Source organism: Neoarius graeffei, chromosome 7 (assembly GCF_027579695.1).
Source record: "Neoarius graeffei isolate fNeoGra1 chromosome 7, fNeoGra1.pri, whole genome shotgun sequence".
Classification (NCBI taxonomy): Eukaryota; Metazoa; Chordata; class Actinopteri; order Siluriformes; family Ariidae; genus Neoarius; species Neoarius graeffei.
The window spans coordinates 46716732-46744595 of record NC_083575.1 but is presented as its reverse complement, the minus strand read 5'-3'; the positions used below and the strand labels follow the sequence as shown (position 1 = coordinate 46744595).

The following is a 27864-nucleotide window of genomic DNA, read 5'->3' as shown; positions in this document are numbered from 1 at the left end:
CGTCCGTCCCGTAAAAAGGCTGTAAGTAACGGAATAATCCGCTCGCGTTTAATTTACAGTCGAAAATATATGGACCTCACAATGGAAATAAGTGTTTACACTTTGTGTTATCCATGTATTTTAATGTGCACTAAACTTGTACAGTATTTTACTAAATAAACTCATCACATCATGTGCATGTGTAGGCTCGCATTTGTAAATAATGCAATGATCTAGGCTAGATTATATATATATATATATATATATATATATATATATATATATATATGAGTTTGTAATTATTATAATAATGGTATAATTTCTGAGTTACCTGCTTTAGCTAAACTTAAAAAAAATTACAGTACAGTACATTTTAATGCACTAATTTTCACTGATGAGAAAAAAAGAGAAATTCCTGAATAAAGCTGTGTGTGTAAAATTATTATTATTATTATTATTATTATTATTATTATTAGCCAACATACTTCAGCCCCTGACTGTCCACTCCAGGTTTTCTTGCTCTCCGAGATGACCTGTCAACCGGATTAACGCCGAAAGAGATTAATGGCGGAGGCGGGTTGCAATAATAATCGTTTTGTTTGATGTGACAACTTTGATAGGCGTTGATTTACTTACAAACTGATAGGCTTTTAATTGAGCGCCTCCATCCAGTGGGAGATGAAAGGCGCAGCGCATTGAAAAGCTGCCCGGAGCCTCAGCCCTGATTAGCCCAATCAGCGGTGAAGAGGTCAGCGCATTTTCTCCCCTAAAAAACTCACTCACACACACACACACTTCCTCCTTATTCTCAAATACAGTTTACATCCCCATCGCTTTTTGGTATGCAAAATACATTTTGATGCATTAATATAAAACTTGTTGGGCCCCCCCTTTTTTTTTCTTCCCCCCCTTATGCTTTATTACATTCCAAGTGAGCTGATACAGTGCCTCAGGGGACATGCATGTAATTATTGTCTCCAAGTTCAAATTGAGGTACGCTTACATCTGTGCAAAAGAGGTAATATAACCTACTCTAGCCGAAAGCGGAAGACTTGTGTAACTGTGAAAGTGTATAGTGAAGCAAAAGTGCACTTCCTGCACTGCATGTGCACCTGGATGATGAACGCAGGCCTGGATCTGTTCGACTCCTCAATACTCAAGAACACCACACAACCAGATACTCTGAGCAAAACCAATTTATTCCAGAAGTTACAAAAATGCATGTGAATATAGATTTTTAAATTAAAAAAAAATACAGAGAGAGAGAGTCTAAGCGCAAAAGCGCAATGACTACAGGACTTACATCCAATTAACAGTTTTTAAGTCAGTGCATTTTCACAACAGTTTAAAAACCTCTTGCCTTCTTTCTTTACATTTACTGTTAGGTCATGGTATAAATGCACAAAAAGAGTTTTAATACAGTCCACATAAAATAATCTGTAGTATTCTCTGCAGATCAACAAATTATTCAGCAATTAAGTTTGAAACAGCATGGGGGAAATACTTTGGTGCATTTCAGTTATACTTACTCCAGTCCGACCAGGAGGAAATAGGAGCACGGTTGATTTCCATGTTTTCCCGCATCTGGTTTTGCATTACCTCCCTCCACACGGAATAAAACAGGAGGACTGTTCCGCTCGTATTAAGTGTCTCTGTACCAAGGTGCTTCTTTTTCATTTGCCCTTTTCTCAGTCACCCGCAGCTTGTAATCAGCTACAAGAGCTGACATAAATCAGCAGCAGGATTGACAGCGACTGACAAATAGCTGATTGATTGCGGTCGAGCAGAATTGACAGTTGACTGAGGGGTTGGGATAGAAATAGAAGGGCGGTGTATATTATGCTGAAAACATGTGACATTCCCATCCCTCTATCACTGCATTGGTCTGCTCCTGTCAACGCGTGTCTGATTGGGGAATTCAAACACCACACGTTGATCTTCTGTTGCACACAAGACTGCTTGTCAAATCAACTGAGCAGACAGACAGCATCTTAGAATGACAGTAAGACGCACAACGTGAGCACATTTGGGTTATTATTATTATTATTATTATTATTATTATTTTTTTTTTTTTTTTAACTAATAACAGCCATACAGCATGGATGCTCAAAATAGTTGAAGGAGTCTGTATCCTCTATAGTTTTTTTAAAAGGGTGTATAGGGAACTTATCATACACATCTGGCTTCTTTAATACGTACCCCTGGTTAAATCCTGATGCCAGTTATTAGATTAGAAAATGAATAAACATAGGATAGAATGGAAGACTTCCAGTTTAACCTGAACAAGAAGAGCGCTGCTCGGGCTTTAGACAGTGCGGCGTGAACAAGAAGCAAAATATTTTGCAGAATCTCCTCCCCCAAGCTGTCAAAATAGAGGCGCTGGAGAAAGGAGAACGTCACATCCCCTTGACCCTCCAATCACCTCGGGGTCCCATTTGATTGGAAGGCGGCAAGGGCTTTAATCTCAGACTAATTCAGTTGCTTTTGAAGTGAAAATTTCGGGCAGTTCTCGGGCTGGGAGGAGTAGCGCGTGGAGCTCCGGGAGGAGGCAGAACAGAGCGCGCAATGCCTGTGGTGTCACGCGCAGCTCCGGATCGGCGATAGCCCTCGCGCTGTGCGTCTGTCTGTCTGTCTGTCTGTCTGCCACGAGCGAACGGATTATACGAGCTTGTCTTTATTTCGAAGAAGGTCGCTTCGAAGTAGTTCTTGATGCATAGGACGAATGAAACGCCAACAGAATAAATGAGAATTGGGTCATGAGCACATCGCCCTCTGTTACTGCTCGAAGAAATAGCGATACCGATCTAGCCTGGGAAAGCTGCAGTTCTCGGAATAACAGCTCAGCGAGCATCAACAAGCCTTTTCTCCATCCCGTCCCTCCAACGGACCCTTTACGGCAAGCCAAGCGACTTCCCATCAAGGTTGTGAAAATGCTGACGGCACGCACGGGACACATTTTGCACCCGGAGTACCTCCAACCGTTACCGTCTACTCCGGTTAGTCCCATCGAGGTAAGACATGAATTCAACATATGAGGTTTTAATCCACTATTGTTTTGCGAAAATGCGCCTTTAGAGCACTAATGTGGGTAGGAAAATGCTTCTACATTGCCTATTGCAAACAGAAATAATAGCTACAGGCTGGCCTTTTACGCATTTCTTGTAAGTTTATATCAATTTGGGGAACGCTCACTAGCCTGTTCTATCAGCTCATACAGACATTTCAGCCAGTATATATATATATATATATATATATATATATATATATATATATATATATATATATATATAATTCCTGACACAGGATGTTTTGTTTTTCTGTCCATGATCCCTGATGCCTATCGCACTTGATCTGTTTGGAGAGAAAAGCAACATGGGCTGTAAACATAAAACATTATCAAGTTGTTGTGTGTTTGTTGATTCCTTAAGAAAATAATATTTATTTGTGTGTGTGTGTGTATGTATGTGTGTGTGTGTGTGTGTGTGTTCTCGCAGCTAGACGCAAAGAAAAGTCCGCTGGCTCTTCTTGCGCAAACGTGTTCTCAGATCGGGAAACCGGACCCTCCGCCTTCTTCTAAACTCTCCTCGGTGACATCAAATGGATCTAGCGAGAAGGAGACCAAGTCCGGTCCTTTAAAGCTGAGCGACATCGGCGTGGAAGATAAATCGAGCTTCAAGCCGTACTCCAAACCAGCAGATAAGAAGGACTCGTCCTCGGGGGTTTCTAGCGGGGAGAAGTCTGGTTTCCGTGTGCCGAGCGCCACCTGCCAGCCGTTCACTCCCGGCACTGGCAGCCCCAATTCCAGCACTTCTGCGTCCCCGATGCCGTCCGAGACCAAAGGAGAGAGGGATGAAAAGAAAGAAGGTGACTGTAATAAAACGTGCAGTACGGACGGCTCTGGAGCTACTGGCGTCAGCAGCCACAGCAGGATAAGTGTGAGCTGTGCTGGAATTAACGTGGAGGTCAACCAACACCAGGAGAGCACATCTGGATCCAAGGCCACGACGTCGGAATCGTCGTCATCGGTGTCTTCTGCGTCCTCTGCGGCTGTTCTGGGCTCGGGTCTTGTGGCACCCGTTTCTCCATACAAACCGGGACAGACAGTTTTCCCTTTACCCCCTGCCGGCATGACCTACCCAGGAAGTTTAGCAGGGGCCTACGCGGGCTATCCTCAGCACTTCCTGCCCCACGGCGGAAGTCTGGTGAACGCACAGCTCGCCAGCTCCCTTGGCGCAAGCAAAGCTGGATCAAGCCCCTTAGCTGGTGCTTCTCCACCGTCCATCATGTCTGCCAGCCTTTGTAGAGACCCGTACTGCTTGAGTTATCACTGTGCCAGTCACTTAGCGGGCGCGGCCGGTGCCTCGTGCACGCACGACTCAGCCGCCGCGGCCCTCAAGTCCGGATACCCGCTCATGTACCCGACGCACCCTTTGCACGGCGTGCACTCCACGCCACCGTCTTTCGGCGGACACCCTTTGTACCCGTACGGCTTCATGCTCCCCAACGACCCGTTGCCTCACGTGTGCAACTGGGTGTCGGCAAACGGGCCGTGTGACAAGCGCTTCTCGTCCTCAGAGGAACTGCTTAACCACCTGCGGACGCACACAGCCTTCACCGGAGCAGACAAGTTGATCTCGGGGTACCCGAGCTCGTCGTCCCTTGCCAGCGCTGCCGCCGCGGCCATGGCGTGCCACATGCACATGCCACCGTCCGGAGCTCCTGGAAGTCCCGGCACACTCGCACTGAGGAGCCCACACCACGCGCTCGGACTAAGCAGTCGCTATCACCCGTACTCTAAGAGCCCGTTACCTACCCCCGGTGCCCCGGTGCCCGTTCCCGCCGCAACCGGCCCTTATTATTCTCCATATGCACTGTACGGCCAGAGACTCACTACAGCGTCAGCGCTCGGGTACCAGTGAAACGGACTCACACACCCTCAGATTTAGAGCTTATAAAGATTCAAATATAAAGACTTTTATATCAACGCACCACTGAAGGACTGGATCCGTGGACTCCACTGTATTTATTTATGTCAGCTTAAAGCGGACAATAATACAAAAAGGAAAACTATTTGAGCAAACTCAGAAGTGCATTATGTTTAAATCTCAGTAGGTAAAAGTGAAACACATGTTAGAGTACTAATAAAATAGGGGTTCTTCAGTTCAACATTCATTTGAAATTGCTATGATTGTATTGTACGTTCTTATTTAATGTCTCATTGAAAAAAAAAGAAAAAAAGAAATAATTTACATTTGCATGTTTGTTTGTTTTTTTTCAAGCCCAAATTGTCCGCATAATTTCAAATTGCCGTTATTTTTCAGGCGTATACCATGGAGAGAGAATTGGTATTTTTTTGTATGTATTCTGGAAAAAAAATAATAAGAAACAATTCTGTTCCATAAATGTGTCCTCAGTATTCTTTAATGCAACCAATACAATTTACATTCATTTACATGTCACTATGCAGAATTTTTTTTCATTATTATTATTAAGTGCACTACAAAATGTGCCATTAATCCTATAATACCACAAATCCTGATTAAATATGTCTATGGCATTTAATTCACATGAATTATTTCATATAAAGTCAGTACATATCTTGTTTTTAAAATAGACGTCCTGATGGTACGGTAAAAACCAAAATGTAATAATTTAGGTCATAACAAAGGGCGAGTATTTTTACGCAGATTAAAAAATATATATATATATAATTTCGGCTGGTTTTTTTTTTCAGTTCCTTTCTTTTACGCAGTATTCTGAAATATTAAGAATAACGGTGCGTGAGAGACTTAAACCCCCAGTGTGTGTTTTGTCTTTCACTAAAACGAGGCGTAGCTACTTTAAAGTTCATATAATGCATAAGATGTTTCAAGAAAATATATTTTCTGAAAACTTATTCACACTTGCATGTGTGAACGCCAGGTAAAGTAATTTTACTGAGTTGGTGGATTTATTTATCTCAGTTTCGAGCTTATTAGTGATTTGCTGTGTGCTCAGTGAGGACTATGGGGTAATGGTGCACAGCAACATGGAGTCACTGCTCACAACTAAGCTTGTATTTGTCACATTAAATAGGCTATGTACTACTGTAGTTGAAATAAGTTTAAAAAAAAAAAACCTGGCCATAATAACCTGTTTGAGGTGGTTAACGTGGCATGATCTGGAGATATTGTTTAAGTCACCGTTTATTCTCTAACCCAGGGCAGCATTTGCGCTGTTATGGACATTTTATATATATATATATATATATATATATATATATATATATATATATATATATATATATAAGTGGAAATAACTTGTGTTTAAAAAATCTGTCATGCATTTTCAAGGATGATTTTTTCCCCCCCTGAGACCGTGTAACAGTTTCTCTGTCGCTTTCTGATAATCGGATGACTTTAGCCGGTTTACTGGCTTTTCTCCAATCAGATTAAGAACTCCGTTGTTTTATGAAGTCTGAAGAACAAAAACTAACTTATAAAACGTTCATCTGACAGAGTTAAGGCGTGGGGTTTGTTTTTTCTTGCCTGTCATTTCTTGAAAGAAATCCCATCAGATAATGTTATTTAAAAAAAAAAACCCAAAAAACTAACTTGTATTTAAGGCGTAAATAATTACTCTGGTCGGAATGCAGATTTTATTTTACTTTTATAAGCTATTAATGATCAGTATCGAAGCAGATCAAACTTTTTCCTCCTAAAAGTCTCGCATGGCCTTTATCACTTCATGGATTCATTTACTACTTTCCCTTTCTTCTATTTAACCGGATTATTATTATTATTATTATTATTATTATTATTATTATTATTATTAAATTTATTTATTTATTGGCCGAAGAGGCTACGTCATTCAAAATATTAAGCAGCGATAAATAAAACAATAACCAGGCTACAGTGGAGGAATATTATGGGATGTTGAGGTTGCGTGTACACTGGAGAAAGTGAAAGCGGATTTTGGTTCACACACAGAAATCAGGACGAAAACAGCAGTAAGACTGAGCCAAGCTGCTTTATCACTATCACTAGCATGTGCAGGCAATTTAGTGACTGCTTACAACGAGCGTTTTCACATCAATAAAACCTTTTCAGTTCAGTCTCCAGCTCGCACTGTCTGTAAGGGCCTATAGGTGTGCTCCAGTGTGTCTGAGGTTTTTTTCCATGCTAGTCAAGATTCAGTTTTACTCTGAGTCATTTTAAGTCATCCGATTTAATAATAAACTTTTCTGAACCATGAACACATTGTGCATTATTAGATTGGGCCTCAATCAATATTAGGCAATGGATCCCAATTAGATTAATGATGAACAGACCTGTAATGCACTAACTAGGCTATAAATTATTACCTGATAGAGTAATAAGTATATCTATTATAGACCTGTAACTTCATATAGCTTTGTTATTCTACACAATTATTAATCATGTTAATTTATGTACATCAATAATTTAACACCACTCTCTTAAAAAAAAAAAAGTACACAAAAACACAGAGCAACTCGAGTATGTTCCAGAGGCCCACACAAGCTTTAAACTGATGTAATGACGGTGAAAGAGAGCAATTTCCATTTTTACCCACATCATGGTGGCTGTGTGGCGGTCCCCGATGGAAAGCCATTCATCATGTGCCCCTCCTCCCGGGCCTGTCATCAGAGGAGCTCCAAGGCACATGTGTGCATAAATTACCCTGCTTGTGCCTGCCTTCTACTTACTGTGGCTAAGGAGAATAAAGAGGAGCACAGAGCTTCATGGCTTAGTACCTCAACATAACTTACACTGCTGATCAGCTCTGCAACGAGCATGTTTATGTGGGAAATAAATAAAGAGGATACCATCCACTGTGCTTTTGTGTAAAAGAAGGCATGCTGCTGACTCTGTGAAGAACAGTGCATCATTCATGCTAGCTTTCTGAAGAGGATATGGTGGTAAACAAAAACTGGAGAGAATGTATGAGAGTGTGGGGATCGAGGTTTACTGCACAACTCAGTAGAGGGTCAAGGATTTTTTTCGCAGGCTTTAAGAGAAGAATCATTGTTCAAATCTGCCACTGTGTCAAAACAACACAAACAATATTTTATGGCTCAACCATATAGCACCTATCAAGCTCATAAAATTGTACCACTCATTAATTATTGTTGAAACAGTGTCATCTTTTGTTGAATGTTCTTCCATATACATGGCAATGACTCAGACTAATGCCGGGAGTGTTAGAATAACTAATTACACTGGAAAAGATGAATAGTGGCTTGATGGGCTACTGTAAAGAGCTTTCTCTCAAGGCTTTTCCATGTTATGCTGAAATGCAAAGCCTTGTTAAGCTGAATTGGCCCCTGTTTTGCCCTTGACTATCATGCCATTGTTTTAAGACCTGACATCATTAAGCGCTAAACCTGAGAAGACACCTGGATGTTAAGGGTTCTTCTCATGAGTTCTTAGCACAGAATTACTGCCACCATACACTCTAAAAAATAATGGCGCCAGTACCGGTTCTTCAGGGTGATGCCATAGAAGAACCTTTCTCAGGGCTTCAAAGAACCGTTCATGCAACAGTTCTTTAAAGAACCATTTAAACCATTTGTTTGAGCAGTGAAGACAGATTTGTGTAAACATAGCCTATGTGCATTGACCAGCAAATGGTAAGAGAATGCCAGGTTCTGAAGAACCATTTCCAATGTGAAGAACCTTTCGCATAATGTAATGGTTCATCACAGAGTTTTGACTCTCCATGGAACCATCCAGAGATTTGAAGAACCACTGAAGCACCTTTATTTTTGAGAGTGTATATGTAATTACTTGGCGTGTGACAAAGTACATCTACGTTCCACAGTCTATGATGGCAAGCCTATGGATTTGAGCAGCAGCTGTGTCAATATGTAAGTAGCAATAAACTGCTGAACTCTCAGACCAGACTCAGAGATCATTATGGTCCTTATTCAGGAAATCTTGATTTACAGGATTAAGATAACGACACCAAATCCTTTTATATTGAAACAAGGAGGTTTATTGTCAAAATCTTGCACTTGAAAAAGATTGCAAGAAAGATGGTTTCATTGTTCAAGACTGCTCTTGTATTACTTGATTAGGTCAAATCTAAATCTGATAATAATTTAAACATGTATGCTCATAAGCAAAGCAGAAACAAATCTCTCTCTCTTTCTCTCTCTCATTCTTTTTTTGGATGCGATTGCTTTTTCCTCCTACTAAAAAGGTATCCTGATTAAATGCAGTGCAGCCATCTTAAACAGTGATTTATGGTGACACAGGAAGAGGAACTGTCCACAGCTTTTGTGATCACAGTAATAGAGCTATAAACTAAATAGCATGAAACGAAGCAGTAGCCCTGTGATTTAATCAGCTCATAAACAGATCCATTGCATCAAGCAAATGACATTATTACCCATCTGAAGTAAATCTTGCTAATCCCAAGAGATAAAATCAACATCATCAATGGTCACATGTCATATTCATCAATGCTAAACTATCTCCTTTTGACAGATTAATCCCGGCCGAGGCTCCCAGAGAGGGCGGTAATGGAGACTCAAGCAAACAATTCATTCATTGAACAAGGCAGCTCTGGTTAGCACTCAGAGTCTCTCTCTCTCTCTCTCTCTCTCTCTCTCTCTCTCTCTCTCGATTTACAAATTCAGAGTGCTCATCAAGGTGAGATGGACCCAAAGAAAAATGGCTCGTGTGATGGCTTGTCATTCAAAGCTTCTACTTTGCTAGGCGCCTTCTTGCTCTGTAAGTGCATAATTGAGGTCATTTATGGCAGTCAAATAGGCCTTTGCTATCATACCTCTATGCCTGTTTCATTTGCACTTTTTAGGTTTTGACAAAGAATATTTTATGGAAATGAGTGCCGTGTCTGAGAATACTTAATGGTCCTAGGTGCATAGAGAGATCGCTGATGGCTTTGATGATGGCTGTTCAATGTAAATAGATGTCAAAGAAGCTGTCAAAAATGGGTCCATACTACAGCGTAGTATGATCTCTGACATTCATATGAAATGATCTAAATCTCTATCAAAAGGGAAGATCACTGAATTTCTACCCAGTTATTACCCAGTATAATTTGCTAGACTGTATATATAGACAGGTGACAAATTAAGGGGGGAAACTGATGGCTCTGTAATACTTTTCCCCTTAGAGCAGTGCATCATTCCAAATCAATAGAAAGTTATTTTGATTGATTACCTTGATGATATGATGGAACATTTCTATCCTGATGGTCACTTCAAGGATAATTCCACCACCATCTCCAAGCCACAGTGACCCACCGAATAATTTGATGAAGATGAAAATGATATAAATCATATACTATTGCCTTCGCAGTCAGCACATCTGAACACAACTGAAAACCTATGGGAGATTTTGGAGTGAAGTGGTTGAACTCTCCACCACCATCATCAAAACACTAATTGAGGGAATGCCTGTCAGAGGAATGGTGTCCATTCCTCCGGTACAGTTCCAGACATTTATGGACTTTGTTCTGGCAGCTTTGTGGTGGCCCAACACCTTATTGAGAGATATTTTGGGTTGATATTTCCTTTACATCTGAACCCTATCGGTATTCAAAGTGAAGCCAACTCTTGTCTATTCTCAACCAAGCAGCCATTATGACTTTAGTCATATTCCATTGTTCTTGTTCAGGCTGTACACATGTTACATTACATTACATTTACATTGATCTTATTTGGCAGATGTTCTTATCCAGAGCGACTTACAGAAGCGCTTTGAAGTCTCTATCAATAAATACATCCTGATACTGGTTTACTAGTTCACAGACTAAGAGTACTATCAGTCTAATAATGTTACGTTAATGTTAAGTGCTGACAACTTTAATATTACAGTAAGTTATTTACAGTAAATTAACTGTTTACATTTTGTTTACTCATGTACATTCTGTTACAACTGTTTATACAATAGTAAATTGGCTTTTTACAATCAACTGATCAAATTTTAAAATTGGACGTTTGCCTCTGTCTATTTTATTGAGAAACATAACTATTTAAAGCTATTCCATGAAAGGGAGCATTATGTAAAATATATTTAAACACTTATTTTTCCTGGAAATTCATTACACATCTTTTCCATATAACTTTGTTCAATCCGGGATGTATCAGCTTCCAGAGTTTTCACATTCCACTTAAATCATGCTGTCAATCTAAGTAACATTTTTTGAACACACTTCTGATTATAATAAAATTACATGCCACACTCTCTGTGTGGTTGTTAAAGCATGTTCGCATTGCGATGAAAGTTCATTTTCTTGAGCAGACACTGAATAATATTAACAGCCACATTTCCTTTCAGGACAGATAGCATGACAGACCTAATGATGGACTGTCAACATGCCTCGCTGCTCATGCTAATATCAGAGATGTTGGCGAGGAATTGTGTTTTTGATCTCCTTATATCCATACCAAATAAGAAATTAAACATATAGCACTCAAGTGATTGGTGACAGCTTTATTTGGCAAGTTGATGTCAGTAAAATTGTAACCAAAATTAGTGCTATTCTGAAAATGGCAGCATGTTGGCAGCTGACCTCACTTCTGTAAAGCAGTGATTGCTGGTATTTCGCATTGTGCGCAAGTAGAACTTCTGATCCAATATTTACACAGGCATTGATGATGCTCAGATGTCTCCCACGTTGATCTGGAGTGTTTGTGGAGGCTGACAGATGCTGCTGAGCTCCAAAGCCAAACTAATGGAGCTGACCAAGAGACAAATGGGTCTAGGCAACGCAGCCTCAGGAAATATGGGCCTCCCATTATTTTTATTGCTTTAATGTACTTCACTGTTAACTGCAAAACAGGAGATCAAAATCACCTTCAATCCTGCTTCTCTTTTGCCCTATGGACAAAGAAGCAGTAGTAATAAGAAGGAAATCCCTCTTAGAAAACATGCGTATGGTGTAGTGGAAAATGTTTTCATTCTGGTAATCTAATTGTAGGTACTTTGTGTGCAGAAGGGGAGGGGGGATGTAAACGATGCTTTGTTCACAGTTTCATGTTCACAAAAATGCTACATCCCAACACTTTACATGCTGTAGAATGTGAAGCAAAGTATCTTAAAGCTATAGAGTAGTGTTTCGGCAACAGTTCATACTGTTGGGCGTAATCTTGTGTACTGCTTCTTTGTGGTTTCTACAAAAACTTGATGTTAAATGCTATTTTTTTCTGATCAGATCCAACTGCTCTAGAATTCAATAGCACCATCTCTCATTCTACATACAGCTTCATTTCAGTCATATTATTTTTAACGATATAATCTGATAAGCAGTACATCAAAAAGAGTTTATTAAGACATTATTTGGAGAGCAGATCTTCCCAACCCAAAGCCCCCCTCCTCCCCCCAATAACCTCCTGCAAGCATTGTCCTAACACTACACAGTTTATTTCTCTCAGCTGTCCTGGGGCCAACACCTGTGTCTCCTCTGAAAGCACTCTCGTCCTGACAGCCTGTGTGGAACTTCTCCCTTTGGCCCAGACACATCTGGTGGGAGATCACAGCTGCAAGAGTGCCTTCATACACACATCCATCATCTGCTTTTAGACATCAGCACACATACACAACACACACTCACAAAAAGGACAACTAAACTTTCTCTTGCTGGAGAGGCCACATTATATATAGAAACTAGTTTAGTAGATACTGTATATATACCGCCAGTGTATGCAGTGTGTTGTAAAAGGTCTAGGACAAAGATAAAAAAAAACAAACCTGAAACAATTCCTGTACAAAATGTAAATATTTCAACAAAGCTTGGGATGAGAGCTCCAAGAAAGCACCTGACCAGTAAATTATTCATGCCCTTCATACAACACCAATATATCCTCTCTGCCACCTACCATGGTCTCCTTGACCTGAAAATGGTAGTGTCCTGGAATTCAGAGGATATGTGTGTACCATAACCCCCAACAGATAACCGCTACCTCTTTAAACACTACAGTCACATTTCATAGACCCTTGTGCCATCATGTGCAGCTGTACTCCATATGGTGTCGCTTCCACCTCTGTATAGCGATATAGACATAGTAGACATATATAACAGTTATTCCACGAAATCACATGGCACATGAGCTGATAGCTGACGGGGTGTGTAGCGCCAAGTTGGCTATAAGCCATGTATGATGAGATTGAGTGGAATAATTATTTCATTCTATCCATATTCACTGGATTTTGAGAAACAGAGCATTTTTATTTCTATTTGTTGCAAATTCAATAAATAAAAACTTCATAAAAAACCGCCGAAAAAAAAAATTTCCGCTTCGGTGGACTTCTTAAAAACCTTTCGATAGTTGCACGAATTGACTTTAATGTTGTTTCTTTTGTAAAAAGCGCTGTCTTGCTGTCCTGCCGAGGTATAGAATAGCTTTAGACATTTATTTAATTCTTCCTTGGACATTTCAATTATGTCATTTTCAAACTTCTTTGAGCTTTTGAACCACTCTAAAAAAAAATTCAAACAAACTGGTGAAATGACTAGCAATTTGTGAAAAATGCTATAATAATATCACACACACACATCACATTATCTCTAGCCGCTTTATCCTTCTACAGGGTCGCAGGCAAGCTGGAGCCTATCCCAGCTGACTACGGGCGAAAGGCGGGGTACACCCTGGACAAGTCGCCAGGTCATCACAGGGCTGACACATAGACACAGACAACCATTCACACTCACATTCACACCTACGGTCAATTTAGAGTCACCAGTTAACCGAACCTGCATGTCTTTGGACTGTGGGGGAAACCGGAGCACCCGGAGGAAACCCACGCGGACACGGGGAGAACATGCAAACTCCGCACAGAAAGGCCCTCGCCGGCCCCGGGGCTCGAACCCAGGACCTTCTTGCTGTGAGGCGACAGCGCTAACCACTACACCACCGTGCCGCCCGCTATAATAATAATTCTTGAAAAATGAAAAAGATATGTTCTTACCATTAAATACTTTTATTCCATATTTTGTTGCTCTTTTGTATTTTGGGGGGTTTTGTTTTCAAGTAGAGTTTTTTTTCATCCTCAGTTGGTTCAGCAACACACTCCACCATTTTGTTTTTCTCTACTCATGGTATATGAGCTGATAGCCTGGTAGTAGAGTAGCCAATCAGAGCACGATTGCTCATATGGACATGAGTGTTTTACTGGGAAATACTGTATGCCACTTGTATTTTTCATACGAGCTACATCCAGGACACGGAGAGCAAAAACCGTGACATAAATCTCTATATGTCGCTCATGAGGATATCGATGAATTGTTTTGATAAATTTGGATACTTTTTATTTGTGAATGTGTCAATATAATAAAAAGAACATCACACATTGGCTTGAAGATATGAAGTTTATCTTCTCATGTTGAAAAACTCACATTTTTCATCTGAAATACATCGCGGCTCTGAGTGACAAATTTTCCTATATTTCACTGTGATAACATCACTCCCAGTGTTTTCCTGCTGCAGGACGTGCATTGTCAACATGGTGAACTGGTTCAAAATTAAAATTCTTTTAATTAACTTGTTTGTTTTATTTTGTGGATATGCCCATATAATATAAAGAACATTACACAGTGGTGCAAAGATCTCATTATCCTTCTACAGGGTCGCAGGCAAGCTGGAGCCTATCCCAGCTGACTACGGGCGAAAGGCGGGGTACACCCTGGACAAGTCGCCAGGTCATCACAGGGCTGACACATAGACACAGACAACCATTCCCACTCACAGTCAATTTAGAGTCACCAGTTAACCTAACCTGCATGTCTTTGGACTGTGGGGGAAACCAGAGCACCCGGAGGAAACCCACGCGGAGAACATGCAAACTCCACACAGAAAGGCCCTCGCCGGCCCCGGGGCTTGAACCCAGGACCTTCTTGCTGTGAGGCAACAGCGCTAACCACTACACCACCGTGCCGCCCCAGCTCAAAATATATATTAGTTTAATGTATGATCTTTTCATCCTTATTATCTCTTATAATAGTTTAATTAATCAAAATGGGATTACATAGAGACGCATGCAGGGTGGGCAGTTAAGGGATGATGTATCATTTTTAGCACCCCCTGTAGGTATTTTCAAGAAGCTTGTAATGAAAACCTGCTTAGCGCTTTAGAAATGACTGTAAAACCAGACACAGCGTTTCAAAATGCATCTGTGAATCCAAAAATCATGAATCACTTTAGGTATACAGCAATGTGCATATTTTATGGAATTTCAAACCATTTATATGGAATTTCAAACCATGTCAATCATAAATCATGTGTCTACAGTTATTATTTCGCATTTTCAGCTGCATAGGTTTGAAACACGTCCAAAAGACAAGTTCCTATTTTGACAAGAATCCCATTTCCCTTTTGGGAGGATGAGTAAGATTGATGTGCTGTCAGTCAAATCCTGCGCATGATGGCATGCTGTCATGTTGAGGCGCTGACATGCAACAAGAACAAATCAGAGAAAATTTTATGAGTAATATGTGTATATTTTTACTCAAAAGGAAATTTTATTGTTACTCTCGGGTGGATGGTTCACTGCTTACAGTATCTACTTGTATGTTGAATAAAAAAAGTTTGTGTTCTCTTTAAGTCAAACATAACCGGCCTAAGCTTTGGTATATTGTCTTTAACACACACACACACACACACACACACACACACACACACACACACACACACACACACAGAACCTTTTCAGGTTTCATTTTTCTGAGTTGTTTTTTCAGATAACGGCATGTCCCAGCATGACAAACCCCTTCTGCATTAAAAGCCTTCACTGAGAAGCACTTTAAAGAAGATCATTCATAATTAGTTTGACAAATTGCTTGTTTCATTACTGTACAATCCTGCTTGCCTCTGGCTTTGACGTGCTATACTCTGAACATAGCCTGTTTGCCCTGTATACATTTTTCATTAAATGTATGTGATGAATGAGATGTACACTGTAATTTGCTTGACACTAGTAAATAATTTCCTAGCATATGTGTTTTCAGTGCCCAAAAATGTTTGCTCTTGAGTGTGCTGTATGGTAAAATGTCCTGCAGGGTGAGGAGGTGGACTTTGGAGGTGATTAATAATCGACCTCGTAAACACAATACATGAGGCATTAACCACAAAGCCTCCCTTCAAAGAACCAAAGCAAGTTACATGCATTAGATATATCTGATGTAACACAAACACACTTGCACTCTCCCACGTGTTTGTATTACTATCCTTGTGAGGAACTTCCACTGACATAATTATTAACGCAGCTAATTACTATTGCAACTATGCACACACTGAAATTTTACCATATCCTTAACCTTAGCAACCAAAATAAAACCTTTTGGTGCTATCAGTTTTTGCTGTCCCCACTGTATGATGTTCCTGTTTTTGTGAGTATATTTGGTCCCCATCAAGATATAAACACACACACACACACACACACACACACACTGGTTTAATATTTGATGCATGATTTACCTTCAGTGTTCATAGGGGAGCAGTATGATAAAATATGAATAGATCTGTTTGCTGTAAATGTTTGGTTTTGTCAGTCTAAATGCCAGTTCAAAGAAAAATATGGTCACTCCTCTGTCGGAGTCCACTTTTTTGTTAGCAAACACAGCGGTTTTATATTATTCATTACTAGGTAATTTATACTCCATTTTATGGACGCCACCAATCAAAAGCCATTGTTGTATTGTGCCATATATTTGGGGCTAATATTTAACCTCTCTGGCAGGGATATGAAGAATGGCTTGCAGTAACAGGTGAAGTGAATCACCAGGTGATCATGAACACATTAGTCAACCGAAAAAACACACCTGCTGGCCTGTTCTTTAGAAAGGCTTTCGTGTTTCTTCTCACCATGCTTTTATATATAGCATACCTTCTTGGGTTATGGGAGACGTGTATGTGTTTTTTAAGTGATCAATTTTAGCAAGCAATTTTTAAACAGTCCCATCCAAAAGTATTGGAATGGCAAGGCCAATTCTTTTGTTTTTGCTCTCATCTCATCTCATTATCTCTAGCCGCTTTATCCTGTTCTACAGGGTCGCAGGCAAGCTGGAGCCTATCCCAGCTGACTACGGGCGAAAGGCGGGGTACACCCTGGACAAGTCGCCAGGTCATCACAGGGCTGACACATAGACACAGACAACCATTCACACTCACATTCACACCTACGGTCAATTCAGGTGGGGTTTACATTAGACTGTATCAGCGGATCATCAGATTAACGTTTTTAAAACAATTAGTGTGCACACAGTAACACCAATACACGATTCGCGTGCACACAGCAACACCAATACACGGATACGCTCGGCTCCGCAGGCATCCTGCGCTCCAAATCACTCCGCCCTGAACAGCGAGTGCCCTCTGGAGGGTGTGCACTCCGGCCCTGCGCAGCTCACAGAGCGCGCGAGTATAGCGCACGAGCAGTGATTCGGGACTGAGCCGCTGTGTGTGTGATCCCAGCGCATATCACTTACCACTTGCAAGTGGAAAGATGGCAAGCCTAAAGACAATCATAACTACACAATGGGCAGTATTTGCATCAGTATTTGCAGTATTTTCATACTTTTATACTCTTTAATGAAAGGTGATACAAGGCCGAAGTCCGCGCCGTTTTTCAGCAGTCGCGTCACATGACCAATGCCAGCGAATCAGGAAGGTGGATGTCACAGTGACGTTGTCCAATGACGACGCCAGCTAGAGCTCAGCACAGCGTATCTGTGTATTCTCAATGTTTACACAGCACCGGACCAGACACGATCTGGATTGAATACGTGGACCCTGGTGGATTCCCGTTTCCCGGCGTTTCCAGGCGGTTTAATGTAAACAGACAGTGCATCCGCGAAGAAAACGAGACAGATACGGTCTAATGTAAACTTGGCCATAGAGTCACCAGTTAACCTAACCTGCATGTCTTTGGACTGTGGGGGAAACCGGAGCACCCGGAGGAAACCCACGCAGACACGGGGAGAACATGCAAACTCCACACAGAAAGGCCCTCACCGGCCATGGGGCTCGAACCCGGACCTTCTTGCTGTGAGGCGACAGCGCTAACCACTACACCACCATGCCGCCTGTTTTTGCTATACACTGAAAACATTTGGATATGAGACCAAAAGATGAATATGATACGACTGAAGAATTTCAGCTTTCATTTCCTGATATTTACATCTAGATGTGTTAAACAAACTGGATGCCATGACACCTTTTGTTTGAACCAACCCATTCAAATTATCAAAAATATTTGAGCATGTGGCTGTCAGGTGTTCTTTGTTGCCCAAGTGTGCCCTGTTAGAATGACTGTTTAAACAATTAATAGCTCTGAATGTCTACTCTTCGCTTGAACCCTGGGTTTCAATTGTGAAGACTGTATTTGTTGCTAAACAAATGCAAGGCATTTTGAAGCTGAGAAAAGAGGGAAAATTGATCAGAGCCATTGCACAAGCATTGGGTGTAGCCAGTACAACATTTTGTAATGTCCTGAAAAAGAAAGAAACCAGTGGTGTACTAACAAGCAGACAATAAACAGGTTAGCCAAGGAAAACAACATCAGTTGATGACAGAAACATTGTGAGAGCTGTGAAGAAAACCCAAAACCAACAGTTAGTAATATCACCAACAATCTCCACAGGCTGGGGCGAAGGTATCAGAATCCAATGTTTGAAGAAGACTTCTAGAGCAGAAATATAGAGACCATACCACAAGATGCAAACCACTCATTAGCAGTAAGAATCGAAGGCCAGATTGAAATTTGCAAAGAAATACAGAGATGAGCCACAAAAGTTCTGGAACCAAGATTAACTTCTACCAAAGTGATGGAAAGTCCAAAGTGTGGCAAAAGAAAGGATCTGCTCATGATTCAAAACATATGAGCTCATCGGTCAAGCATGGTGGAGGTGGAGACTGTCATAGCTTGGGTTTGCATGGCTGCTTCTGGAAAGGGCTTACTAATCTTTATTGATGATGTAGCAGCACAATGGATTCGTATGTCTATAGAAACATTCCGTCTGCCAATTTACAGAGAAAAGCATCCAATGTAATTGACATCATGCAGCAAGACAATGACCCAAAACAATCTGCCAACACAACAAGGGACTTTATCAGAGGGGGAAAAAGTGTAAGGTTTTAGACTGGCCAAGTCAATTTAACCAAACTGAGCATGCGTTTCACCTCCTGAAAATGAGACTGAAGGGAGAATCCCCCTAAAAACAAGCAACAATCGAAAGAAGCTGTGGCACGAGCCTGGAAAAGCATCACAAAAGAAGAATACAACAGTTTAGTGATGTCAGTGGATGCAGTTTTTACAAGCAAAGGACATGCAACCAAATATTAAGTGTTATTTACTTTAATTTACTTTAAAACTATCTATTCCCATACTTTCGCTCACCTAAAAATAGGGTGATGTGCCACCAAAGTTGCCATGTTCTTAGCTGTTTAACACATCTAGATATGCAGTGGTGCTTGAAAGTTTGTGAACCCTTTAGAATTTTCTATATTTCTGCATAAATATGACTTCAAACATCATCAGATTTTCACACAAGTCCTAAAAGTAGATAAAGAGAACCCAGTTAAACAAATGAGACAAAAATATTATACTTGGTCATTTATTTATTGAGAAAATGATCCAATATTACATATCTGTGAGTGGCAAAAGTATATGAACCTTTGCTTTCAGTATCTGCACTCAAAAAAATAAAACATTGGATTTACTTAACCGAGTTATGGCAACCGGTCCAACGAAACTGTGTTAATTTAGATGTATTGAATACAGTTATGTGTTGAAAAACTCAACATAACTGTATTCAATACATCTAAATTAACATAGTTTCGTGGGACCGGTTGCCATAACTCGGTTAAGTAAATCCAATGGGGTTTTTTTGAGTGTGGTGTGACCACCTTGTGTAGCAATAACTGCAACTAAATATTTCCGGTAACTGTTGATCAGTCCTGCACACCGGCTTGGAGGAATTTTAGCCCATTCCTCCATACAGAACAGCTTCAACTTTAGGATGTTGGTGGGTTTCCTCACATGAACTGCTCACTTCAGGTCTTTCCACAACATTTCGATTGGATTAAGGTCAGGACTTTGACTTGGCCATTCCAAAACGTTAACTTTATTCTTTTTTAACCATTCTTTGGTAGAATGGTTTGTGTGCTTAGGGTCATTGTCTTGCTACATGGCCCACCTTCTCTTGAGATTCTGTTCATGGACAGATGTCCTGACATTTTCCTTTAGAATTCGCTGGTATAATTCAGAATTCATTGTTCCATCAATGACAGCAAGCCGTCCTGGCCCAGATGCAGCAAAACGGGCCCAAACCATGATACTACCACCACCATGTTTCACAGATGGGATAAGGTTCTTATGTTGGAATGCAGTGTTTTCCTTTCTCCAAACATAACACTTCTCATTTAAACCAAAAAGTTCTATTTTGGTCTCATCCATCCACAAAACATTTTTCCAATAGTCTTCTGGCTTGTCCACGTGATCTTTAGCAAACTGCAGACGAACAGCAATGTTCTTTTTGGAGAGCAGTGGCTTTCTCCTTGCAACCCTGCCATGCACACCATTGTTGTTCAGTGTTCTCCTGATGGTGGACTCATGAACATTAACATTAGCCAATGTGAGAGAGGCCTTCAGTTGCTTAGAAGTTACCCTGGGGTCCTTTGTGACCTCACCGACTATTACACGCCTTGCTCTTGGAGTGATCTTTGTTGGTCGACCACTCCTGGGGAGGGTAACAATGGTCTTGTATTTCCTCCATTTGTATGCAATCTGTCTGACTGTGGATTGGTGGAGTCCAAACTCTTTAGAGATGGTTTTGTAACCTTTTCCAGCCTGACAAGCATCAACAACACTTTTCCTGAGGTCCTCAGAAATCTCCTTCGTTCGTGCCATGATACACTTCCACAAACGTGTTGTGAAGATCAGACTTTGATAGATCCCTGTTCTTTAAATAAAACAGGGTGCCCATTCACACCTGATTGTCATCCCATTGATTGAAAACACCTGACTCTAATCTCACCTTCAAATTAACTGCTAATCCTAGAGGTTCACATACTTTTGCCACTCACAGGTATGTAATATTGGATCATTTTCCTCAATAAATAAATGACCAAGTATAATATTTTTGTCATTTGTTTAACTGGGTTCTCTTTATCTACTTTTAGGACTTGTGTGAAAATCTGATGATGTTTTAGGTCATATTTATGCAGAAATGTAGAAAATTCTAAAGGGTTCACAAACTTTCAAGCACCACTGTAAATATCAGGAAATGATGAGATTATGATCTATCACCTCATATTCATCATTTGATCTCAAACCCAAATTTCTTCAGTGTATAGCAAAAACCAATAGAATTACCTTTGTCATTCCAATACTTTTGGAGGGGACTGTTTGTAGAACTTCTGGTCTGATATTTTTATACAAGCACTTATGATGCCTAGATATGTCCCATGTTGATCTGGAGTGTTTGCAGAGGCTGAGAGATACTGCTGAGCTCCAAAACCAAACAAATGGAGCTGACCAAGAGAGAAATGGGTCTAAGCAACATAGCCTAGGGAAATATGTGCCTCACATTATTTTTTATTGCTTTAATGTATTTTAGTGTTAAGTGCAAATCTGGAGATTAAAATCACCTTCAGTAAGACTTCTGTCTTGCCCTACAGACAAAGAAGCAGTAGTAATAACAATTGATACACCACATGGGTGTTTGCATAGAAATAAAAGAATGACCTGAATTACCTGAGACTGCACAGAACCTTGAAAAAAGCCAAACTGTCAGTGATGTACCAACATGAAGTAGATGTGTAATGTGCATTGATGGACAAACCCCATTCCCAGAAAAGTTCGATATTTTCCAAAATGCAATAAAAACAAAAAGCTGTGATTTGTTAATGCACGTGAACTTTTATTGAACTGACAAAAGTACAAAGAAAAGATTTTCAATCGTTTTACTGACCAACTTAATTGCATTTTGTAAGTGCAAATAGCCCCCGGATAGCTCAGTTGGTACTGCGTCAGCCTTTTAATCTGAGGATCCAGGGTTCAAGTCCCTGTTAGGGTGCTTGTTTTTGGGTGGCACGGTGGTGTGGTGGTTAGCATTGTCGCCTCACAGCAAGAAGGTTCTGGGTTCGAGCCCAGTGGCTGGTGGGGGCCTTTGTGGAATTTGCATGTTGTCTGTGTGGGTTTCCTCCGGGTGCTCTGGTTCCCCCCCAGTCCAAAGACATGCAGTTAGGTTAACGTGGGGTGGCCTTGGTTCACTGCTTCAGATGGGTTAAATGCAGAGGATGAATTTCACTGTGCTTGAAGTGTGCATGTGACAAATAAAGGTTTCTTCTTCTAAATATAAAAGAAGTTAGAATTTGATGCCTATAAGACACTCAAAAAAAAGTTGGGATAGAGGCAAAATCTCATCTCATTATCTCTAGCCGCTTTATCCTGTTCTACAGGGTCGCAGGCAAGCTGGAGCCTATCCCAGCTGACTACGGGCGAAAGGTGGGGTACACCCTGGACGGTCAATTTAGAGCCACCAGTTAACCTAACCTGCATGTCTTTGGACTGTGGGGGAAACCGGAGCACCCGGAGGAAACCCACGCGGACACGGGGAGAACATGCAAACTCCACACAGAAAGGCCTTCGCCGGCTACGGGGCTCGAACCCGGACCTTCTTGCTGTGAGGCGACAGCACTAACCACTACACCACCGTGCCGCCTAGAGGCAAAATAAGACTGAAAAGTTTATACAATGGGTATTCAGGTAACACCATTTTGGAAGATTCCACAATATGCAGGTTAATTGGAAACAGGTGAGGGTGTCATGATTGGGTACAAAAGGAGCATGTACCAAAGGCTCAGTCTTCGCAAGCAAGGTTATGGCTCATTCCTTTGTGTCAAAATTCGTGAGAGAATTGTTAAAGTCAAAAATAACATTTCTCAATGCAAGATTGCAGAGAATTTAGGTCTGTCAAAATCTGCAATATATAATATTGTGAAAAGATTCAGGGAATTCGGAGACATCTCAGTGTGTAAAGGGCAAAGTCGGAAACCACTGTTGAATGCATGTGACCTTCGAGCCCTCAAGCAGTGCTGCCTGAGAAACTGTCATGCTAATGTGACAAATATAGCTACACGGATTTGGGAATACTTTGGAAAACTGTTGTCACTTAACACAGTCTGCTGCTGCATCCAGAAATGCAACCTGAAACTGTATTACGCAAGGAGGAAGCCATTCATCAATTTTATGCAGAAATCGTGCCGATTTCTCTGGGCCCGAACTCATCTCAGATGGACTGAAAGACAGTGGAAACATGTGCTGTGGTCAGATGAGTCCACATTTTGGCTTGTTTTCAGGAAAACCAGATGTCGAGTTCTCAGTGCCAAAGGTGAAAACAGCCATCCATTAGTTATCAGAGAAAGGTGCAAAAGCCAGCATCTGTGATGGTATGGAGGTGCATCAGTGCCCATGGCATGGGTGAGTTGCATGTGTATGAAGGTACCATTGACGCAGAGGTGTGTATTGGGATTTTAGACATATGTTGCCATCAAGATGACATCTCTTCCTAGGAAGTCCATGCTCATTTCAGCATGACAATGCTAGGCCTCATTCTGCATGGGCTACAGTAGTGTGGCTTTGTAGAACACAGAGTGTGTGTGCATGACTGGCCTGCTGCCAGTCCAGATTTGTTTCCTATTGAGAATGTACTAGTATGGCACATCATAAAGAGGAGAATCAGACAACAGCGACCACAGACTGTTGAGCAGCTTAAGTCTTGTATCAAGCAAGAATGGACAAAAATTCCAATTGCAAAACTGCAACAATTAGTATCCTAAAAGTGTTATTAAAGGAAAGGTGATGTAATACAATGGTAGTAATGCCTCTGTCCCAACTTTTTTTGAGTGTGTTGTCGGCATCAAATTTTAACTTTGTTTATATTTACAAAATGCAATTAAGTTGGTCAGTAAAACAATTGAAAATCTTTTATTTGCTCTTTTGTCAGTTAAATAACGGTTTACGTGAATTAACAGATCGCAGATTTTTGTTTTAATTGCATTTTGGAAAATATCCCAGTTTTTCTGGAAATAGGGTTTGTAGTTGCCACATAATTCCTAGGCTGTAAAGGTGAACTTACAAAACTGTAAGGCATTCATGCATTAAACGTTATATTAACATTTGTGATACTGGCTATTAAATGCATCTAATGAAACACACACACACACACACACACACACACACACACACACACACACACACACACACACACTGGCCACTTTAATAGGAACTTGTTCTTGATTCTGAGATTCCTGTTCTTGGCTGGCAGGAATGGAACCCAGTGTGGTCTTCTACTGTTACAGAAGTTGCTTTTCTGTTCACCATGGTTGTAAAGAGTGATTCTATCATATGAGTTGCTATATCCTTCCTGGCACCTCGAACCAATCTGATCATTTTCCTCTGACCTTTCTTACCAACAAGGTGTTTACACCCACGGAACTGTCGCTCACTCAGTGTTTTTTGTTTTTCGCACTATTCTGTGTAAACTCTGAGACTGTTGTGTGTGAAAACCCCAGGACATCAGCAGTTTCTGAAATACTCAAACCAGTCCATCTGGCACCAACAGCCATGCCACAGTGAAAGTCACAGAGTGAACGTTAACTGATGCTCTTGATTAGTACTTGCATGAGTTTATAGATTGCGCTGCTGTCAAGGGATCGGCTGACTAGATAACTGCATAAAACAGCAGGTGGATGGGTGTTACTAATAAAATGGCTGGTGAGTGTAGACCAAATTGAATACACCAATAGTTTAAAGAAACTAAAGCAAGAAATGCATGTAGTTTTATATCAAAGAACTTGTTCCTGTCTTTAGGAGATACTCAAACTACACCATACTGACATGGTGGGACCACACATGAACCATCATCACAGCACTCCATTCTTTTAACGTCCCAACAGCCCCAGCTGGTAACGACAGCTGTATAACTTTGTCACTGTTAACAACAGTTGCTCTACACAAAGCCTAATGATAAAAACTGTAGATGAAAGCATAGCTAATGTGACCATGATTTAATTTGTGTTCTGCCTCAAAGAGTCAGCCTGGATTTCACTCACGATGACTCAGTTCATCCTGGTGTATGTTTGCTCTGTTATTAATGATGCATGCTGGGCCTGCTCACACAGACTACCCACTCTTTCTGTCATTAAATATCATCAGCCTCCTGACACTAATATACTCCAACACTGAACATGTTCCGGTTCGACTTCCATCAAAGCGTTTCATCATAACAGCGTTATCAAGTCACACTTGTATTTATATGGCCCATATACAAACATTCTATTGGGATAGAGATCTCTAAACAGAGGTTGCAAATATCACATGGTTTCTGGTGGCTCTTGAGTCTAAATTTAAAGTTCTCGAACCATGTGCTCTTTTGTAGGTGATTGAGCCAATAAGAGGATCTTTTACTATAAAAGAGCACCATTTACAAGCAGTCGTGCTGAGAAAAGGCCACAAACAGTGAGCTTGTTAATAGCCCTCATCCACAGGGCTCCAGATGCTCCTCTCTGAACACAACCAGTACACACTTCGGAAAGAGATGTCACTTAATATAAAGCTATAACTGTTAAGTACAGCTCAAACTGTCTATCTATATTTAAGCACTAGTGACATCTTTTTTTTTTCAATATCATGGCTCAAGTCAAAGGATATTTAATACTAATTAAAAGATATAAATACTCTGGTGATGAGGCACTCTTTGTTATTCATTAAAGATCATTGAAGGTCTGAGCATGTTTGTAGTTGTATACCAATTACAATTACTGTCAATCATGCTCTAATCCTCAGTTCCACTAGAATGTGTCCTCCAGTGCTGTTGAACATGTGAATCAGAAGGTGTGGATTAATGTTCTGTAACAACTCTGATAGAAGTTTCATAATATAAATGATAGATATGTTGCTGGTTCTAATATGTTATCATTTCTATAGTAACAGCTCAGGCAAAGGGACGTGTATGGCAGATGCGCTACATAATCCAAATCTAATAAACAGATTTTTAAAAACCTGTTGCTGTTTAACAAAGAAAACAAACAGTATAAATCACTGATATGGTGGTGTTTTCTGTTAAGAGACGTGCATGTAACATTTATTGAAGGAGTCTCGGGTGTCAGTTTTCCGCCACAGAAGAGTCTTCAAGACAATGGACGCTGTGTTTTCGGGATTCTCAAGCTGTAGGGTTTTTTTTTTTTGGTCTTATTAACTTCAAGAGTGAGAATAACGGAGAGACTGTTGAGGGAACAACTGGCTGCTATAATGTAAGTGATGACAGGAACTAATTTCATCAACGTTCCATAGTATTAAATGCAGTGACTATAGATGGTTAAAATGCATCATTACTTAATAAGTTAAAATTTGCAGTTGTTGGCAAATCACTGTGGTATAAGAGGAATAAAACACTTTTGGATGAACTTCCTTTTTCTTTAGTGTTCTGCCTGATGGCAGAGCCGCTCTGACGGCTTCAGCCATCAAAGTTTCTAGGGAAGAATTACAGTAGTGGTTTCCTGTTGCCTTCTACTGGATTATTATAGAGGTTTTCTCCTCGCAACGATTCACATCTATGGGCAATTTAGAGTAGCCAGTTAGCCTAACTGCATGTCTTTGGACGGTGGGGGAAACCGGAGCACCCGGAGGAAACCCATGCAGACACGGGGAGAACATGCACACTCCACACAGAAAGGCCCCTGCCGGTTGCTGGGCTCGAACCCAGAACCTTCTTGCTGTGAGGCAACAGTGCTAACCACTACACCACCATGGCACCATTTTGGATGAACTATTATAAGAAAATAATCCACTTCAGGGTGATAAGTCTGATAAGTGATAAATCCCCAACGTGGATTATTCACAGTAACAGCCCGGCCTGTTGGGTGCTATTCTGTACCTATTGTACTGTATTAGTATGTAGCATTACTAAAAAAAAAAAAAAAGCCAGGTATACAGCACTGATATTGTAGCACTTCCACTAAAATGGCTCAGGCCTGAGGTTCATTCTACACTATGTTCTATTGCATGTTTGATGTATAATGCTGTCACTGCAAACCAGAATTCTGTACAACTGTTAAATTATGAATTATAGCTGCAGAGAATGCTACTAATATAACAAGCAACAACTGTTTTCTTATGCAAAATATTTAGTCTGATTTAACAATCTGACTATTCCTGACAAGGTTATCAAAAAGCAATCTATTTACTCATTTGTCACCAGGTCACTGAACACACAGGAAAGACACATACTTATATCACATTTCGTCATTATAAGACTGTAGCCAAAGGGTGTAATACATATTTAATGATATGCAAACCATAGCAATGATGCATGTATTTCATGCATGCAGCTAAATGCTTTGCACCAAGAAGCACCTTCATGAGTAAAGTAGTGTACACGGTAGCGTGATGATTATCATCACCTACATTATTCTGCATTAGGTGCAGCTTTAGTTCCGCAATAACGTTCAATGTTATCAACATACTTCATCAAGATTTCCTTGGTCACAGACAATTATATTGCAATATTTTAAGTGCAGATCATTTCCTTTTAATTAATCAAAGCGCCACAAAAGTGGATGTCAAGGAGCCCTGCTGCTTTTAGTCAAGCCTTTTTTCCAGTGTTTGACGTGAAAACGACTGAACACCTTTAGTCTACAGATCAATACATCCTTGCTGATGTCAAATAGCTAAAATCAAGACTACTTGGTAATTGAAATGGTGCACTTGTGTACTATACATCCATGTAGCTGACCAGTTACCCTCAACCCATGTTCTGACATTTGCTCTTTATCCATACTCCAAATCCATTTGACTCACAAGCTGTGGCCCAGAGGCGAAAGTGTTGTTCACCAAATGGATCAGTTCGGGAAAGTTG

At 40.6% G+C, this 27864-nt stretch overlaps 1 protein-coding gene across 1 annotated transcript; it reads left to right on the top strand.

Annotated features, from left to right (window-relative positions):
- The first annotated feature begins 2371 nt into the window (after positions 1 to 2371).
- On the top strand, positions 2372 to 5387 carry znf503 (zinc finger protein 503). Its single transcript, XM_060924702.1, has 2 exons — positions 2372 to 2990; positions 3474 to 5387. Exons 1-2 carry the CDS (start codon positions 2736 to 2738, stop codon positions 4896 to 4898), a joined length of 1680 nt encoding a protein of 559 aa, XP_060780685.1. The 5' UTR covers positions 2372 to 2735; the 3' UTR covers positions 4899 to 5387.
- The last annotated feature ends 22477 nt before the right edge of the window (positions 5388 to 27864 follow it).

Coding starts and splice junctions, on each gene's coding strand:
- znf503 (XM_060924702.1), top strand. CDS start 2,736: ATGAGCACATCGCCCTCTGTTACTGCTCGAAGAAATAGCGATACCGAT. Junction 2,991..3,473: donor CTCCGGTTAGTCCCATCGAG/GTAAGACATGAA, acceptor GTGTTCTCGCAG/CTAGACGCAAAGAAAAGTCC.